Genomic DNA, 19,266 nt, shown 5'->3' on the forward strand with positions numbered 1-19,266 from the left:
CTTTTACAAGTTATGATTTTAGTAATTCCAGTCTAATTTAAGTCCGAGGTAAACGCTATATACGAGGATTTTTACTATCATAAGGCCCTCGCTCGTTCTCCTTTTATACCATGGCACATAGTAAACAAAAGATGTGATTCTATGGTTCTTGAGATTGAGGAAACTATAGAATTTTCTACCACTGTATACTCATTATTTAACTGATTAGTTATAAATGTAGTCTTCAGGTATGCTATGAAACATAATTTGGAATGTGAGCGATTAAGACGTAATTTGCTCCTCCTAGATAATGAGAAAGATATCTCTAGGCTTTTTGATGTGGTTAAATTAGAAAATGCATAATTATACCAATATGATTAAAGAGTTAATCATGAATTAAGTAATCCACAATAAGATAGATTGGATGGTCGAGCTATCATAAACATATCACGTATTATGCCTGGACCTTGACTGATATCGTGAAATAAAGGAATTGATATATGTGTATATTAAGGTTCAATCGATATAATCTTTACATGTGTTCAATAGTCAATATATCAAGTTAGATAACACCATTGACTTGTAATTCGGAAATAGTTTTCGGGTTGTGGTAGTTTACACATGAATCCAATGGTCGCATACTTAAGGGTTGTAACACTAATTCAGATTAGATCTGTATGTGAGCTACACAAATAACATCAGAGGGATCAGAGTCATAATATGCCTCCAACGTGACAATCCATTAGCGAGCTCTATATAATTTGAGCCGTGGGTGGTGTGGGCATGTGAATTCCACCACCTTGAAACCCTAGCCACCACCTACACCCGATCATCCCATAAAACCCTAGCTAGGCGTGCTATGCTAGCACATTGGTGCACGACGTTCCACCCTTAGACTTGTGGATACCGTAGTGGCACTATTGTTGTTGCTATGGTACTAATCGGTAACGAGAACACGAGGTTGCTACTGGGATGATCGTCTACTTCCAAGCAAGCACATGATCCTTGAGGAGGAGATGTTTAGTTCGTGACGAGAGCGACTACCTCCTCTACATTGACGCACGTGACATTGGATTGGGCTACTCCAAACTCTTCTTCCGCTGCTTTGTGCGTCTAATGATAACAATCCATAATCTCCTATTTATATAGTTTTCTAATTGAATACGGTAGAAATATTTATTTAATACTATCGTAACCTTTCAGTTCCCAACATAATTTACATAAACAATTAAGCATGCCATTTTCTTTTCTGTTTCACTTTTAAAATTGTGGGTTGCGGCATTCTTCTCACATTAGTTGCACCTCTAATCAATCGTGCCTTTTCTCATTTAATTAAAATGATGTTGTGTTGTACACGACAAATTAAACGCATACGTGCTATAGTTATCACTTCAAACCACTGTGATGTATTTTGATAATAATTCAATACAACCATAAAAAAAAAATTTCGGGAAAATGTGTAGTGTTCACACACAAGAAGCTTGGTCTAACGTGATTAACCACTACTACAGAAATGAACTTATATATTGGCCCATCACTGCCGATTACTAATATGCCGGTAGTGATATAACATTAATGCTGTTTCATAAGCTACACAGGAAGAATCTGTCATTGTTGCTTTTCCTCTATTTATAAATCTAGAAAGGTAGTTTATCCCTTAAATTTCCTCGTTTCAAAAATAACTCTCACTTCCAATAGCATCCTATCTACCACGAGAAGTTTTGGTCTATTTTTTGCTCCATCCACCGGATGACCGTGGCGCCTTCACGACTTAGCTTCGACTCGATGTAAGCTTCACGATGATGCTAATGTACTCCATCCTTCCACGATTCTAAGGCCAAACCGCGAAACTGCCTCGCAGGTTTCTCAAAGCGGGACTCACTGCCACTTGAATACACCTTATGCAAGCACCCCGATGTTAACACGTGTACTCCATTTTGTGATCTTAACCGTCGGTAAGTTTCTCCTGCTCTCGACCCTTGGGCCACCTTGTCATTTGCACCAGCATCCTCTTCGCTTGGCTTTTTCAATACGTCATATTCATCCATCTTCTCATGTTTTTTGACCTCTATGTGCACATCTAGGATCACCCTTGACTCCGCCTGGCCTCCTCGATCGTCCGGCATCAAGCACCCCTCTTAGTCCCGATCATCTCGCCGTGACCGCCAAGTTGTATGCATCACTTGCACAACAAAAGACAAGCACATACATATCTCCACCTCTATTATAGATTAGTCCATAATCTAAAATCCTCAGCTAAAGCGCATCTTAGGAAAATTGTGAATGCCAAACGTTCTGTCATTGTTAGCTTCTGAACGTTGGATTATCCGTCGTGTACTTCTTCTCTGGATCAGTCATTTTGCAACCTCTCTGCAAGAAATGCTCCAATGAAGCATCCGGTGTTCATCCCTTTGAGTGTCGGAACCTCTGCTGAGTACAAGTTCACCAAAGCCAGTTTGTAACCTCTTTGCAAGAAAAGCTCTGGCATTCACTTAACTCCATATCGGATCATTCGGTGTACTCTTCAATTTTTGCCTCTGGGATGAAATGCTCTGACGTGTATATTTTTCTATCTTCGGACCATCCAGCGTATACATTCTTACCAAAATTTATTTTGTAATTTCTCTATAAGAAATAGTCCGGTGTACACCTCACTTCATCGCCAGATCATTCGGTGTACACTTCATATTCTGCCTATGGTTTGAAATGCTCTGGCGTATATTCCGCCGGACCATCCAGTGTGTTCAAAATCTCAAACACCAAACTATCCGGTGTGTACAATTTTCCTAGACTCAGAGACAAACACGATAACTCTATTTTTCTCCACACTTTGGTTAGTGTTGATCATAATAGCAGTACATCTTATGTAATCCCACAAATCACCAAATCAAAATAACAACTATATCAACCACTCATCACATATAAATCAAATCATATTTCAACTTTGTTTCTCACTTATTTTCTTTTTCTTATCAAGTAACTATACATGCACCTTTAGCTTTGGTAAAAATGACACTATCATTAAAAAGCATAATCCTAGTCGGTTTCAACATGGTGATCTTAGTCGCATTGTAAAATCCGACTTAGATAATATTACGTTAGCCAGTTAATAAGCTCTACCCATCTAAGATGACAAAAAAAAGCTAAAAACCGATTGAAAAAATATATTATTCCAATATATTTATGGTTAAAACCAATTGGAACAATAACACTATTATTTTAGTTAGTTCGTGCCTAAAACTAACTAAAATAAATAATATTTTTTTATAATGTGAGCAGCCATCTGTCGTGCCCCGGTCCTTATCCCGGAACAAATACTTATCGAAATCGCACGGTTTTGGCATCAGACGTCTCCATTTGCCGTGCCAAAAGTCTCGGCAAAAAGCAGATGTTGCAAAAAGGTTTCCTGATCCCTTCCTACCGTGCTCTAGCACAGGGTGATACGACACACGAGTTGTGAAAAATGCTAGGTTCAGGTTGCATGTCCCCTGTACGTGTAGAGCTTGCGTCTGGTATAATCTTGGTTATGTGAGCCACTTTCAGGTCAGGCAACCATACCGAGCCGAATCCTCTGTAGTAAAAGAGTCACTGCAGAAGATCTACAGTGATGAGAAATCTCAGCTGTCCGATCCGTGGCGAAGGCAGAGTACTGTAGCACAAGACATATTTCACTGTATACATAGTATTTCTCTGTTTTAAACCTGACTTAATACAGAGGATTTGTAAAGGAGTCACTCCAGAGGATCTACAGTGATCTCAACCAGGCAGCTTGGCAGCATCTTTTTCGCCCACATTTTAGTTCCTGCATGATGCACTAGTATCTTTCTTCTGCTACCCGGTTGGTTTTGGCTGCTCCGCATTTTCGGCCTAGGGTGTGTTTATGGTTTAGGGGCTGAGAAGAACTGGAGGGCTTGCGATATCGGACATCTGACAGTATGCTCTTAGGGCACGTTTGGATTGGAGCCGATGCTTATACTGCCAATTTTTTGGCATTGATCCTGCAGGAGTGCAATCGTTTTGATTGAAGCCAATATTTGACTCACCTATGCCCACACTAGTTCATTTTCGTGTCCAGTAACAGAGTTTGGATCGAAATTCAGAAAAGACCAATGAAGCTAAATGATTCCAACTGAGGCATATGGAGATCGAATCAACGAAATATTAAAGATTGAATCTAAAACGTATTATAAAATACGAAAAATACATTATAAAATATAGAAAATTTGTTGAGCGAGAGAGACCATGGACTATCCTGACAACAATACCTCACCCCTTTCGCGTCCACGCTGGACGAAAACACTAGCGGCCATGGACTATCCTGACTACAACAATACCCCACCCATGTTCACGTCACGCTGTACGAAAACACCAGCGGCCGATTTCTCCATCAAATAATTGGCTCGCTCGGGTTTGACGCGTATGCATGTGCCAAAAGCAAACCGGCCATTGATCCCTCCGGTGCCACTGAATTCTTCCATTACTCCTATCGTGTAGAATCACCATGTACAAACAAATTAAACATGCATGCTAGTCTAGTTTTTTGCTTTTTGTGAAGGAGAAAGAGTCTCGTGCTTTACCGAATTAATTACATTTCCTTTGGAAGAAAGAAAGTGCAACTGACCATCAAATAGTAGATTGAGCCTTTCAAATTTCCATTCTTACGCTACACATGTGCAGGGCCAGCACGCAACCACCCAGTTCGGAGAACCGTGCAAGCCTGTATGTCTGGGGGCGATATGCCACGCACGAGGAAAATGCGGCAAGACGCAGACGTGACCTGTCGGTCTGATCTGAAGCAGGAACTGGACACTGAACAGCGCTGGCAACTGATGACACTCAGTCGCGTAACGGCATCTCTGCTAGCTACGCGACAGCGCGCCGCGCGCGGCTTCGGGGTAGCTCGCTCGTCAGCTCCAGGCGGCCCGGCGCCTCGTGTCGCAGCGAAACTTACGGCGGCACCACATCGATCCGCTCCCTACACTGCCGTCGACCACCGTCTGGCACCGGCCGTCGCGGAACCAAGACTGTGCAATCTCATTCTCATCTAGTGAACCCCGAGGTGGCATGCCACAGCCTCACTGCTGTCTACTTATCGTCATCAACTTAGGATATAGTAATTTAAAAAAGAGAAATTTACATATAAGATGATTAAATACACGTGTGAGAAATAGATTGATTGTTAATCAGCTAATTAATTATGAATTTCTATATTATAAAATAAGGAGGAAATGTGGTACTAATTTTAATTATATATTATCTGATATGTAACATATACAGTAGAGATCGTCTAGATTTATCATAACCCAATTATTTTATAAAAGTATAAATGCATGCCAGCATCTCTCCCGCTCTCTCTCAAACCTGGAACGGAATAATGCCGGTGCATATATGCGAGACAGACACCGAGCGGGCCGCATCGAACATATGCATCACCTTCATCAGATCGAGTTTGGCACGTGCGAAAAGCATCTTGGAGAAAGAAAGAAAGAAAGAGGACAGAGAGAAGCTGACCGTGAATCCATCGATGAAAAGAAAGGACGCTGCCGGCGGTGCTTCGGTTCCTGTCGCCGGCGTCGCCACAAGCAGGATCACGTTCATCACGCGGCGAAATGAGAAAAGGCATCCGTCAACCGCCGCTTAATTATTTGCGACCGGTGAGAGGGGTTGCTCTACAGCACAGTCGTTTTCCGATAAGATTCAGCGGCCGCACGAGGACTACAGAAAATGAAAGAGGGGCATAGTGATGATGCGGTCGGTGGCGAGCTCTAGAGGGCTAGGGTTCCAATGCTTCAGGTTCTTCCTCCTCCTTCTTCTCCTCCACCTCTTTTTTTTTTTTTTAAAGGCTAAACAATGCTCGCGTGTTTCAGGATGCTTTGTCACTAGATTTTGTGACCGTGCGATGTGTGTTGAGATGTGTGCTGGTAGTGTGGGCTAGCCCATGTTTCTGTTGCTTTGCCGTTGATTGCTATCTGAAGCCTTCTTTGTATTTGTTATGAAGCACATAGGATCTTCAATTTTGTGAATCACAGAAAAATTTTGACACTTTTGATGTCTGTATTTTTGGGAAAGCACATAGGATCCTAATTTTTGTAGTGCAAAGATTTTTTTTTTTTTTTTACATTCTGTTGCATTTTACTGTCCTATGACTTGTATGCAGTGTTTAATTTTTTTTTCTGAAGCCTTTATGAGTTGTTTGGCCCAGCTAAAATTTGGAGTGGGCTCCTGCTGACCCCACCTGTCAAGTGGACTCTCTTGCGAGCTTTGTATAGGGTTTATTGTGATCCCTTGTGTACGCTATAGGTTCAAATTCGCATAGTTACATCACAAATTAACAAATTATGAGCATGACTTAAAAACTTGTTACTAATATATTATGAACATTTGTACGTTTTACAGTTTAGTTACTCTGTAGTTACGACACATTTTTATTAAATTTACAGTGATAATTTTACTGTATTCTTTATCTAATTTGATTGTAATCAATAAATTTATTTTTGCTAAGTGTGTGTAAAGAACTTATGAACTTATTACCCTATATTCTGTATTTTCTTCACTTCAGCCTACCTGTTCGTATGGGTTTTTCTTTTTATTAAATCCTTTTCTCATCAGTTTTTATGTCACCTGATTTTTTTTGCCAGCCTATTTGTTCTTCGGCAGTAGCGGCGAAGCCCAGCATCAAATTCTAGCCCAATTCAAGTTGAAAAGCTTCATCAAATCCGAGCCCTCTGATTAAAATCAAAAGGGTAGAAAATCGAGTGTTGAGCAGCTCAGAAACACCCCATTTCTAAATCAACACAAAAGAGAAAACAAATCTGAGCCACAGAATCATGATCAAACGTTCAGAAAATCGACATACCGTTATGTGCTCACAACAGGTATCCAGCCGAGTAGTGCCCTCCTTGCAGCCCATATACTTGAGTTGTGCAGGCGCTGACCACACCGGGCCATATCGTCCGTGTATTCATAACTGAAGTAATGGGCAGATTTATTGTGACATTTGTTCATTATTGAAGTTTTTGTTGTGAGATTTGCTAACATCAGTCTTTTTTTTTTTTTTTTTTTTGCATTCCGTTGTTGTTGATGGGCAGATTTATTGAGTTCACTGTATTCAGGGTTATATTTCTCTCTGTGAAGATGGATTAATTCCCTGCTCATCACTTGAATACTCTTTGTTTATGGCATTTCTTAAAGTTGTATCTCCAGGGCATAATGATGAGCCTTTTTGTACTTGTGCATGTAGTATATTTTGATGTATGTCACATGAATAGTTAGCCTTTTGTAGTTTTCTTTCTTTTTTACTCTTTCGTGAGTTGTGAGAGATGTTATTGTAATATTTTGGACCTGATATAGATGTTCTTATATATCAGTTCTTATATTGTAACACAGATTTGATTAATATTTAGTTTTGGAACGATCTTGTTCATCTTGTTTAATCCTTATGTGCTTTGCCCTTACTTATTACGATTTTAACCTTTAGATGGCTAGAAAACGGCCTCCTGTCTTAGTAGAGCTATTTAGCAGTGGTGAGTCGGATGATTCAGACTTTGAAGGTTATCACAATGCATGTGTTGACCAAATAGCTTTTGTTTACTGATTTGCAGTCAAACTATATCATTTTTTATCTATGGTTGCACTAAAATTTTAATTTCTTATAGTTTCATTGCAACATAGTCGTTGTTCTACTGAGGGCTCGTTTGGCAGAGCTCCAGATTCAGTTTCTGAGCTGAATCTGGAGGAGCTCTGCCAAACGGCAGAATTTAACTTTAGCTCCCTGAGTGAATCACTTCTCCTGATTCACTGAAATGAACTAGAAGCTGAGGAGCTGAAAAAAGTAGCTTCTCCTGAGGAGCTGACCACGCTGATTCTCCTAATTCATAGAGTTTATCCTAGAGAATCATTAAGAATCACTTTCAGCCACAGAATCACTTCTTCAGAGAATCAATTCTTTTAGAGAATTTGAATCAGGAGAAGCTCTGCCAAACAGGCCCTGAATGTTTGATACCCAACATGTACTGCTTTCAGTTGTCTAAGAAATTCCCATCTGTCAAATTATTTTCTACCTGATCAGAATTTTTGGATGCTTGGACATTTGAATGCTCTTCAATATTGCCCTGATTCATGGTCACAATTTGATATTTTCCTTTGCTTGCTTTCATGTAACAACATGTTTCTAGAATCCTAATCCTGCAAGACTATTCGAAGATCAGGTTAGTTCATCTTATAAGCTATCTGAATCAGTTGTGCACATCACATGCAAGTCAAATAGATATAAGTCTTTGGCAATGTTATGTATTTGTGGAAAAACACTTAGCATCCTTAATTTGTAATGCCTAGAAATATTATGATATTTTGAATTTTGTATTTGTGGGAAAGCACTTTAAGACCCTAAATTTTGTACTCCACAAATACTTTTTTTTAAAAATTTGTATTTGTTGGTGAAAGAATGGAAGATTTGGGTTGGTCACGGCATAATCTATTCCTTTGCACACGTACTGCTTATATAGTAACAACATGAGCTATACATGGTAAGTGTCAATCACATTACAACTCTGAGCGCCACATCTGCTTCTTCCCCGCGCAAAACCAAAGCGAAGCAACCGCACGGGCAATCCGAACTCAGTCCGAACGTGTCTCGTAACCGCGTGCTCTCCGATCCGCTCTCGATTCGAATTGTCGCCAGGGCAGTATAAGCCAACGCCCACTCCCGAGTCCCGCCGCCACTCTCTTCCCCTTCCATCCTTCCACCACTCGCTAGGCAGGTAGCCGCCATGGCCGGGCATAGCGCGCTCCGCCGCTGGAAGCCGTTCTTCGCGGTGTTCGGTCACGTCGACGCCGCCATCGAGGACGCCGGCCCTGGGCTCTCCCGCGACCAGTTCCGGCTCGTCAGGGGCCAGATCGTCGAGTTGCTCTGCGACGCTTCGGACGACGGCAAGGCGGAGGAGCTGTGTCTCGTGCTCGACGACGCGATGGCCCTGTCGCTCGTCACGCTGCAGGCGGTGCCCGCGGAGGTGGTGCCGAGGATCCTGGCGTCGTCCGCCGACCTCGCCAAGGCCATCGCCGCGCTAAGGGATCACGAGTCGGAGCGCGTTCGCGGCCTCGCGCGCGACGTCGTCCGCGGGTGGAGGGCTTCCATTGAGGACGACATCGTCAGGGCTAGTGCAGCCATGGAGAAGCTGGATGCTCTGTCGCAGCTTCTGCCTTCCGGGTGCACGGCGTCCCACGTCTCCAACGGCCGCAGCCACAACGCGCCCTCGGATCATGACGCCAAGAAGAACAAGCCTGCCAAGATCGAGGAGAACCAGCCGCGTCCCAAGAAGACGGCTCCCGTCGTCGTCGGATCCGGTCGTGTCAAGGAGGCAGAGGCCTCTGATCCCTTGCCAAAGAAGACGACTCCGGTTGCTGGCAGCCAATGCTTGAGTGTTAGTCACTCCTATGTGCTATAGATAGGATAGGCAGCATGTTTCCATTTTCGTGTATGCGCGCAGACATCGTGTTTGTGGTGATCGCGCGCTAGAATAGTGGTAGTTAGTTGACATGCCGCCATGGCCGGACGTCACGGTGCGTGGGGATGGACGCGCACACTCCTCGCGTCGTGCGCGCCATGAGCGGCATGATCTCTCCCGTTTTCAAATAAATAGCAACTCATACAACAGAAAAGGCTGCGCGATTTTGAAGCACAACTCCCGTGTCCAAACATTCGCGTTGTGTTTCTTCTCCCTCGTGTTCGAGCTCGCCGCCGGCGTTCACCGAGTGTCCGCCGCAGGCGTTCGCCGTCTCCACGACTGACAAGTGGTATCAGAGCCGTACGAGGGGCCCGCCGTCACCATGGCGTCTCCAGGCCGCGGTCGCACACCGCCCGTGAAGGAGAAGGGTGACGGCTCCGGCGACAAGTCGCCACCGCGCGCGCCGAGCAAGTCTCCGTCGCGCCGTTCGCGCACTCGCGACGCACGCCGTCCGCGGGAAGTCGTCATCGAGCACATCATTCGCGAGGGTGGTGGCTCCGGCAACTGGCCGCAGCTGACCAAAACCAACTACAACGAGTGGTCGCTGCGGATGAAACTCAAGATGCAGGCTAGGCGCCTCTGGGAAGCCGTCGAATTCGACGACGTCGAGTTCGACGACGACCGGAACGCGCTCGACGCCATCTGCAGCGCTGTGCCCGAAGAGATGGTGCCTGCGCTCGCGACGAAGGCATCGGCGAAGGAGGCGTGGGAGGCCATCAAAACCCTTCGCATCGGCGACGACCGGGTGCGGAAGGCCACGGCGCAGAACCTCCGCGCCGAGTACGAGTCGATCGCGCTCCGGGAAGGCGAGCCCATCGAAGACTTCGCACTACGTCTCACCGGCATGGTGCAGCGCCTGGCCACGCTGGGTGATCCGGAGCCCGACGAGAAGGTCGTCGCCAAGTACCTGCGCGTCGTCCGTCCACGGTATAAGCAACTCGTGATCTCCATCGAAACATTGCTTGACATCTCTCAGCTTTCCATCGAGGAGGTGACCGGCCGACTCAAAGTCGCTGACGACGTCGAGCCCGCTCCGGCGCACACCGCGAGCGGCAAACTGCTTCTCACCGAGGAGCAGTGGGTGGAAAGGTACAAGAAAAAGGCCTCGGAGTCTGGGCGTGGTGGCTCTGGCTCCGGTGGTCGCGGCAGGGGCCGCAGCAGAGGCCGCGGGCGCAGCTCCGGCGGCAACAGCGACTCCAAGGGCGGCTCCAGCTCTACGCGCCTGCCGCCGGACGATCCATGTCCGCGCTGTGGCAAAAAGGGCCACTGGGCCCGTGATTGCCGTCTCAAGAAGAAGGAGGAGTCGGCACAAGAGGCTCATGTGACCCAGGAGGAAGAGGCCACACTTATGCTGGCCCTCGCCACTGCCCACCAGGAGGAAATCAAATCCTCCACGCCGCCTGCGCTCTCCACCGAATCTCCGCCGCCACCAGCCGCTGAGATCCACCTCACCGAGGGGAAGGTGTTCGCCTCCTTCGACTCCGCGGTCGACCGGGATCCGCGCCGATGGATTCTGGACACGGGCGCCTCCAACCACATGACGGGCGCCCGGTCTGCCTTCGCCAGCCTCGACACCGGCATCACCGGATCCGTGCGATTCGGGGACGGCTCCACCGCCCGCATCGAGGGAAGCGGCACCGCGCTCCTCTCCTGCAAGAATGGAGAGCACCGCTCACTACCGCACGTCTACTACCTCCCTCGTCTGACGGCGAACATCATCTCCGTCGGCCAGCTGGACGAGGGCGGCTATGAAGTCCTGGTAAAGGGAGGCGTGATGCGCGTCCGCGACGAGGAGATGCGGCTGCTTGCGAAGATTCCCCGCAGCCCAGGCCGCCTGTACGTGCTCGACGTCACCATCGCACGTCTGGTGTGCCTGGCGGCGCGGGGCGCTGAGGACGCGTGGGTTTGGCATGCCCGATTCGGGCATGTCAACTTCACCGCCCTCCGCAAAATGGCCCGTGAAGGGCTCGTCCGTGGCCTGCCTCTGCTCAGCCAGGTGGAGCAAGTCTGCGACGCGTGTCTCGCCGGCAAGCAGCGCCGCACGCCGTTCCCGCAGAAGGCGCTGGGGCACTCCACCGAGGTCCTCCAGCTTCTCCATGGCGACCTCTGTGGTCCGATCACGCCGCCGACGCCCAGTGGCAACCGGTATTTCCTTCTCCTGGTCGATGATTATTCCCGATACATGTGGGTGGTGTTGTTGCCGTCCAAGGACGAGGCAGCGTCAGCCATCAAGCGGGTCCAGGCAGCCGCGGAGAGGAAGACCGGCAAGAAGCTGCTCGCACTCCGTACCGATCGGGGTGGCGAGTTCATTGGGGCGGATTTCGTCAAGTACTGCGCCCAGCTCGGACTGCGTCGCGAGCTCACGGCACCGTATACACCGCAACAGAACGGTATCGTGGAGCGTCGCAACCAGTCCGTCGTGGGCACGGCGCGGTGCATGCTGAAGGCCAAAGGACTCCCTGGCGTCTTCTGGGGCGAGGCGGTCTCGACGGCCGTCTATCTCCTGAATCGGTCTTCGTCAAAGGGCATTGGGGGCAAGACACCCTACGAGCTCTGGACGGGGAGTGCGCCGGGCGTTCATCACCTCCGCACGTTCGGCAGCATCGCCCATGTCAAGGTAACTTCGCCCAATCCAAAGAAGCTTGACGACCGCAGCAGGCGCATGATTTTCGTCGGGTACGAGGCCGGGTCCAAGGCATACCGTGTGTATGATCCTACTACTCGCCGAGTTCACATCAGTCGGGACGTCGTCTTCGACGAAGGCGCTCAGTGGGCATGGCCTGCTGATCACGACGGAGGCGACGCCGACTTCATCATCGACGAGCCAGCGGTGGAGGTGCCCACCGTGATCACCACCACCAGCGCGACGGTGGGACGCACTCCGTCGGCAAGCACTGTGTCAGGCTCGGCTACTCCGGCATCCCCAGGCTCGTCCTCACCTCCGTTCGCGCCAGCGCACACTCCGGCCTCAACTCCAGCTCCTGGCTCGTCCAGCGCACAGCAGCCCCACGACGTCGAGTTCGCCACGCCGCCCGGGTCCGGCTTCAGCGAGCAGCTGGACTTCGACCACGACGACGAGGCACCTCTGCGTTTTCGGCGCGTCGACAACATCATCGGCCAGTCAACTCTGCCCGGTTTCGTCGAGCGAAACCTGGAGGAGCACCTCATGCTGGCAAGCGACGCCGAGCCGGCGACGTTCGAGGAGGCGATGCGGCATGAGCACTGGCGTCACGCGATGCTGGATGAGATGACGTCCATCGAGGCAAGCGGAACCTGGGAGCTCGTCGATGCTCCTCTACGCGTCAGGCCGATCGGCCTGAAATGGGTCTACAAGACCAAGAAGGACGCCACGGGCGTGATCACCAAGCACAAAGCTCGTCTCGTCGCCAAAGGATATGTGCAGCAGCAGGGCATCGATTTTGAGGAAGTGTTCGCGCCGGTGGCCCGACTTGAGTCCGTGAGGTTGCTACTCGCCCATGCCGCCTCACAAGGCTGGGCAGTGCACCACATGGACGTTAAATCGGCATTCCTGAACGGTGTACTCCAAGAGCAAGTCTTCGTCGAGCAGCCGCCTGGTTTCGTCCTGCGCGGCCAAGAGAATAAGGTCCTGCACTTGGTGAAGGCGCTATACGGCCTGCGTCAAGCGCCCCGCGCCTGGTATGCCAAGCTCGATTCCTCCCTGATCGAGCTGGGCTTCCAGCGGAGCACCTCCGAGCACGCCGTGTATCTACGAGGTGTGGGCGATCGTCGGCTTGTCGTCGGTGTCTACGTGGACGATCTGGTGATCACCGGCGGGAGCGGCGATGACATCACCACGTTCAAGGAGGAGATGAAGACGAAGTTCAAAATGAGTGACCTCGGCCTCCTCCACTATTACCTGGGGCTGGAGGTTTCCCAGAGTGAGGCCGGGATCACCGTCTGCCAGAGCGCATACGCCGCTAAGATCCTGGAGTCGGCGGGGTTGGCTGGGTGCAATCCCAGTCACACTCCCATGGAGCCCCGCCTGAAGCTCAGCAAGCTGAGTTCGGCTCCATCAGTCGACCCAACCATGTACCGCAGCATCGTCGGCTCCCTCCGCTACTTGGTGAACTCAAGGCCCGATCTCGCATACTCGGTGGGCTACATCAGCAGATTCATGGAGAATCCCACCACCGAGCACCTGTCCGCCGTCAAGAGGGTGCTCAGGTACGTTGCCGATACCCTGCAGTTCGGATGCTATTACAGGAGGAAGAAGGAAGCTCAGCTCGTCGGCTACAGCGACAGCGACTTGGCCGGCGACATTGACACCCGCAAGAGCACAACTGGAGTGGTCTTCTTCCTCGGCGGCAACGTGATCACCTGGCAGTCACAGAAGCAGCGCGTCGTGGCCTTGTCCTCCTGCGAGGCAGAGTACATAGCCGCGGCCACTGCTGCATGCCAAGGTGTCTGGCTTGCCCGTCTTCTAGCCGAGCTCAAGGGCGAGGAGGCGGCCACCATTTCGCTGAAGATTGACAACCAGTCCGCCATCGCGCTCAGCCGGAATCCCGTGTTCCACGACCGAAGTAAGCATATCGACGTGAAGTTCCATTACATTCGAGAGTGTGTCGAGGAGAACAGGGTTCAGCTTCAGTCCATTGGGACGGTGGAGCAGTTGGCGGACATCTGCACCAAGGCTCTGGGGCGTGAACGGTTCTGCGAGCTGCGTTCCAAGCTTGGTGTTCATCATGTACAGCAGGCACACTAGGAGTAGGAGGAGAATTGTTAGTCACTCCTATGTGCTATAGATAGGATAGGCAGCATGTTTCCATTTTCGTGCATGCGCGCAGACATCGTGTTTGTGGTGATCGCGCGCTAGAATAGTGGTAGTTAGTTGACATGCCGCCATGGCCGGACGTCGCGGTGCGTGGGGATGGACGCGCACACTCCTCGCGTCGTGCGCGCCATGAGCGGCATGATCTCTCCCGTTTTCAAATAAATAGCAACTCATACAACAGAAAAGGCTGCGCGATTTTGAAGCACAACTCCCGTGTCCAAACATTCGCGTTGTGTTTCTTCTCCCTCGTGTTCGAGCTCGCCGCCGGCGTTCACCGAGTGTCCGCCGCAGGCGTTCGCCGTCTCCACGACTGACATTGAGGACGGAGAACACGAAAGCTTCAACCAAGATTTCGTTGCCCAAGAAGACGCCACCTTTCGTTGGCCGCCCCGCCGGCGACGACCGTGTGATGTGTTCCAATCCCGAGAAGAAGATGGAGGCTACAAAGCGCAAGCTGCATGAAGGCTACCAAGAAGCGGCGGACGCGAAGCGGCACCGCAAGATCCATGTCATCGAGGCGCCGAAGATGCTGGAACAGAGGCAGAGGAAGATGCACCCCATCATGCGGGAGTGGAGCCAAGCGAGATGCGCGACCTCCGCGGCCGTGAGGCGTTCTTTGATGCCATCGTTTCAGAGGGTTTAGGGCTCTGTAGGGTTTTAGAATCTTTTGGCCATCGATCCTAGCCAGAGTCAAATCTCTGTTTAATGTGGCACATGTAATGTGGTACATTGCAGCAAATAGCTGACTTTATTTTGATCTGTATGTTACTAAGTTGCTAACCGTGTGATTTCTCCAAATTCTTTAGGATATTGCAACGCTGTTGAGTGTCTAGCGCCTAACCTCGGTCACCATATGCCTTTGTTTGAAACTTGTGTGCAAATTTCTGCTCAAAGCAAGGCTCAAATCGGTGGCACGCGCATGCATTGGCAGCAACGAATCCTGAATCCTGAGCTTTTCAGTCACGGCTGCTTGATCAGTGTCGTCTCACCAGTTGCAAGCGTCGTTTGTTCGTGTTCGCACCTTGCTCCCGTAGTCCAGTCTCCGGTGCGCGACGCCGTGAGGCCTCGGCGAGCCGGTCAGGCGCACGGTTTGTACGTGCATACCAATTCGGGTCATCAAAAACGTGTGCTTTTAACACTCAAAGTTGAGAACAAGTTACTTTTTTTTTTAACACCGAGCCTCTTTCTTGAGCTTTCGTTGGAGGCTTTTTGACATGATGCGATACCGAGGATGGAACCCCGGTGAGCTCGGCTCACGCCTAGAACTCTGCCACTAGGCACCGTGCCTGTTCGCAAGAACATGTTGGCCTGTACTAGTACACTTTTGAGATTCTATGCAAACCATACTGTTTTCTGAGCTGTGCAATTTAGTCGATGTTCAGAAGATAGCATTCGGTAATTATGAAAAACAAACAGCACAAGTCAATCTGCAGCACACAACAACCTCGCATGACTCTCTTCAGTCTCTTGCTTGTCTATAACACTTGTGCAAATTTCTTCTCAAAGCAGGCTACTCCGAAGAATTGAACTAGCAGGCCGGCCGGGCAGGCCCCATGCCCTGCATGAGAATGATGCAACCCAAGGCAACCTACCAAGCTGCTGCTGCTCAGCATGAGATGTTTACATGTGTTATGCTCGCAGGCGCAGCTCCCCATCGAATAGATTCCTGCATATATGCTTGCCCGGTTTCCCCCTCTCCTTCTTGTGGAACCAAACTGAAGTCTGAATGCATAGGAGCAGGTCACTCAGGTACCTCTTCCCCTACCATGAATCACGATGCACTGTTTAGTTGTGCAGCTTTGTGCTAGCCATGTTGTTAACGTGCAAGCACATTGTACGCTTTTGTTCTACTCCGGTTAACCAGACGCTCCGCAATGGGGATTTCTTCGTCGTGCAGTGCTATTGCCCTTAGCCGGCCCTGCGCCTCCAGCTCCACAGAAGCGTGCAGGGCTCAACCCCCGCGGCGCGCGCACGCACTGGCACTGACTGCAGGCGGAAGTAGACTGAACACACGCACATACACATTGCACTACTCACGATGGTCGATGGAGGACAACGACGTCCTCCTCCTCCTCCTCCTCAGAATCGAAACGGCACCTCCAGGTGATGGATCAACACCAGGCAGGCGGCGCGGCTTCACAATGATCGCGCGACCTTTTCCGATTCAATGGAGGAATGCTCGGCGGCAAGAGCTCAATAAGGGCATCTATCTCTCCATCGATATCTCTCTCTCCCCGCGTGTGTTTGTGTCATATTAATATAAAGTGGCTCCGCATTTTTCGTGCCTCAAGATCTCCAAATCATTGGGAACTTCCCTGGTGTTCCTTTCATATCGTCGAGCAAGCTACAACATGCAGATCGATGTGGGGGAGGGAGATGCTGCTTGTGACGTAGTTCTACCTTGTGACGGTGAAGGGCGGACATGCAGAGCTTCTAAAGCTTCTGGAAACAATCAAAGAACAGGAAGACTCCCTCCTCAACTGATAAGTTTTTAATCCGAACTGTCAATCCGAACTCATCTCACTTCAGTCCGAACGTGTCTGGTAAGCGCGTGAGGGCGTTGCTCACCGATCCGCTTTCGATTCGAATTGTCGCCCGGGCAATATAAGCCAACGCCCACTCCCGAGTCCCGCCGCCACTCTCTTCCCCTTCCATCCTTCCACCACTCGCTAGGCAGGTTAGCCGCCATGGCCGGGCAAAGCGCGCTCCGCCGCTGGAAGCCGTTCTTCGCGGCGTTCGGTCACGTCGACGCCGCCATCGAGGACGCCGGCCCGGGGCTCTCCCGCGACAAGTTCCGGCTCGTCAGGGGCCAGATCGTCGAGTTGCTCTGCGACGCTTCGGACGACGGCAAGGCGGAGGAGCTGTGTCTCGTGCTCGACGACGCGATGGCCCTGTCGCTCGTCACGCTGCAGGCGGTGCCCGCGGAGGTGGTGCCGAGGATCCTGGCGTCGTCCGCCGACCTCGCCAAGGCCATCGCCGCGCTAAGGGATCACGAGTCGGAGCGCGTTCGCGGCCTCGCGCGCGACGTCGTCCGCGGGTGGAGGGCTTCCATTGAGGACGAGATCAATAGGGCCGAGGCCGCCATGGAGAAGCTGGATGCTCTGCCCGAGCCTCTGCCTCCCGAGAACACGGGGCACCACTTCTCCGACGGCCACAGCGACAACGTGCCCTCGGATCATGACGCGAAGACGAAGAACCAAGCCAAGTTCCGAGAGAGCCAGCCGTACCCCAAGAAGATAGTTCCCGTCGGCGCCAGCTGCTGTCGTGTCAAGGCGGCAGAGATCTTTGATCCGTTGCTAAATAAGACAGCACTGGTTGCTGGCAGCGATCGCGCGAGGATGGAGAACACAAAAGCTTCAACCAAGATTGCACAGCCGCTACCCAATAAGGCGCCGCCTTTCCTTGGCCACGCCGCCGGCGACGACCGTGTAATGCGTTCCAATCCCGAGAAGAAGATGGAGGCTACAAAGCGCAAGCTGCACGAAGGCTACCAAGAAGCGGCGGACGCGAAGCGGCACCGAAAGATCCATGTCATCGAGGTGCCGAAGATGCTGGAACAGAGGCAGTGGCAGATGCACCCCATCATGCGGGAGCGGAGCCAAGCGCGATACGCGAGCTCCACGGCCGTGAAGCGTTCTTTGATGCCATCGTTTCATAGAGTTTAGGGCCCTGTAGGAGTTTAATATTGTTTGGCCATTGGTGCATCAATGGTAGGATCAAATCTCTCTTTAATATCGCACGCATAATGCGATCATCTGTACATTGCAACAAAGGGCTGACTTTGTTCTGTTCAGTATGTGTTAAAGAAATTGTTGTAATATTCCGAGTTTTGGGAAGTGTAATGAGAATAGTGTACTACGAAATTTAAGAAAGAAAGGGGTGTTGACCGTACATTATTTCAAATCAACGAAAAGTGGTTTTTGAATCATCGCTCGGATGAATGATCAGATATCGTGGATGCGTAGATCTCGTCGAAACAAATCCGTTTGACTATTGAAACGCCCCGTTTGGACACCCGGTGATCTGTAAAGAATCCAATAAATTTAGATCATTGGATAAAAGAAGAAAAAAATAATCCCAACCAACCAACCGTCTCGATTAGTCGACCAGCCGTCGCATAAAAGGGACCGAGGCCTCGATCGATCGGACCCGAACCCCATTTGATCCCAATCACTAACCCTAGCACACCGTTGTTGCCACCCAGCCTTTGGCCATCACCGCCGCCACCTGCTTCAGTCACCACGCCACTCCTTGCGTCGGTCGCCACCGGGTCGTGCCTCTCCATCGCCGCCTCGAGCTCACGTCGCCTAGCCGTGTCGTCGCCAAGCCAACGTTGTCTCCATCGCGCTTGGCCACCGGCTGTCGCCATCCCCGTCACCACCATCCACCATCGCTGACGTTCGGTTCCGCCCAACCGCAGGCCACCGTTAGCAGTCCCTTGTGTTGTCGCCTGCTCGTCGCTTGTCGCCCCTTGTTCCTGTGCTAGCCGCTACATCACCCTATTGCTCGACGGTGTTCCACCAGTAGCTGCGGATGCCGTCCTCCTCACCGCGTGCTCGGCTGCCATTCTGTGCCACGACTGCACTGCTGCGCTGTTCTGCTATGAGAAAAGAAGGAGGCAAAGCAACAAAGGAAGAACATAAGAGGAAAAAGGAAAATAAAAGAAAGAAAAATGAAAGAGGAAAAGAGGAAGAAGGGATTTGCGGGGGGTTTCGTTGGATTCATCATCACCTCGTGATCCTTGCATCAAGGGTAACCTCTACGTAATCCTTATTTGTCCATAAATGGAGTTTGATGGTAGAATACATCGCCGTATTTGAGGATGGTTAGTCCGATTGGCGTGCATAGGCTTAGTTTGGAAGCTGAAAATAAGTGCCAAGTTCGGCTTTGTGATTAAAACATAAGTCATAGGTATCATCAAGGTCGTTCTAATAGTGTTGGTCTCGTTTGATTCGGTTAAACGGTTAGCGGGAGCCGTTCCTTGTTGATGTG

The 19,266-nt window shown here is 50.2% G+C and overlaps 1 protein-coding gene and 1 long non-coding RNA gene across 2 annotated transcripts; both read left to right on the forward strand.

Moving 5' to 3' along the window:
* Positions 1-5,561: 5,561 nt before the first annotated feature.
* Positions 5,562-7,444, forward strand: LOC133926006 (uncharacterized). Its single transcript, XR_009911044.1, has 3 exons — positions 5,562-5,772; positions 6,618-6,951; positions 7,068-7,444. It is a non-coding gene; the product is annotated as an uncharacterized LOC133926006 (long non-coding RNA).
* A 9,374-nt stretch (positions 7,445-16,818) lies between these two features.
* LOC133927788 (uncharacterized) lies at positions 16,819-17,939 on the forward strand. The gene has a single exon (XM_062374179.1). It carries the CDS (start codon positions 16,962-16,964, stop codon positions 17,937-17,939), a length of 978 nt encoding a protein of 325 aa, XP_062230163.1. The 5' UTR covers positions 16,819-16,961.
* The last annotated feature ends 1,327 nt before the right edge of the window (positions 17,940-19,266 follow it).

Source organism: Phragmites australis, chromosome 8 (assembly GCF_958298935.1).
Source record: "Phragmites australis chromosome 8, lpPhrAust1.1, whole genome shotgun sequence".
In the NCBI taxonomy this organism is placed as follows: domain Eukaryota; kingdom Viridiplantae; phylum Streptophyta; class Magnoliopsida; order Poales; family Poaceae; genus Phragmites; species Phragmites australis.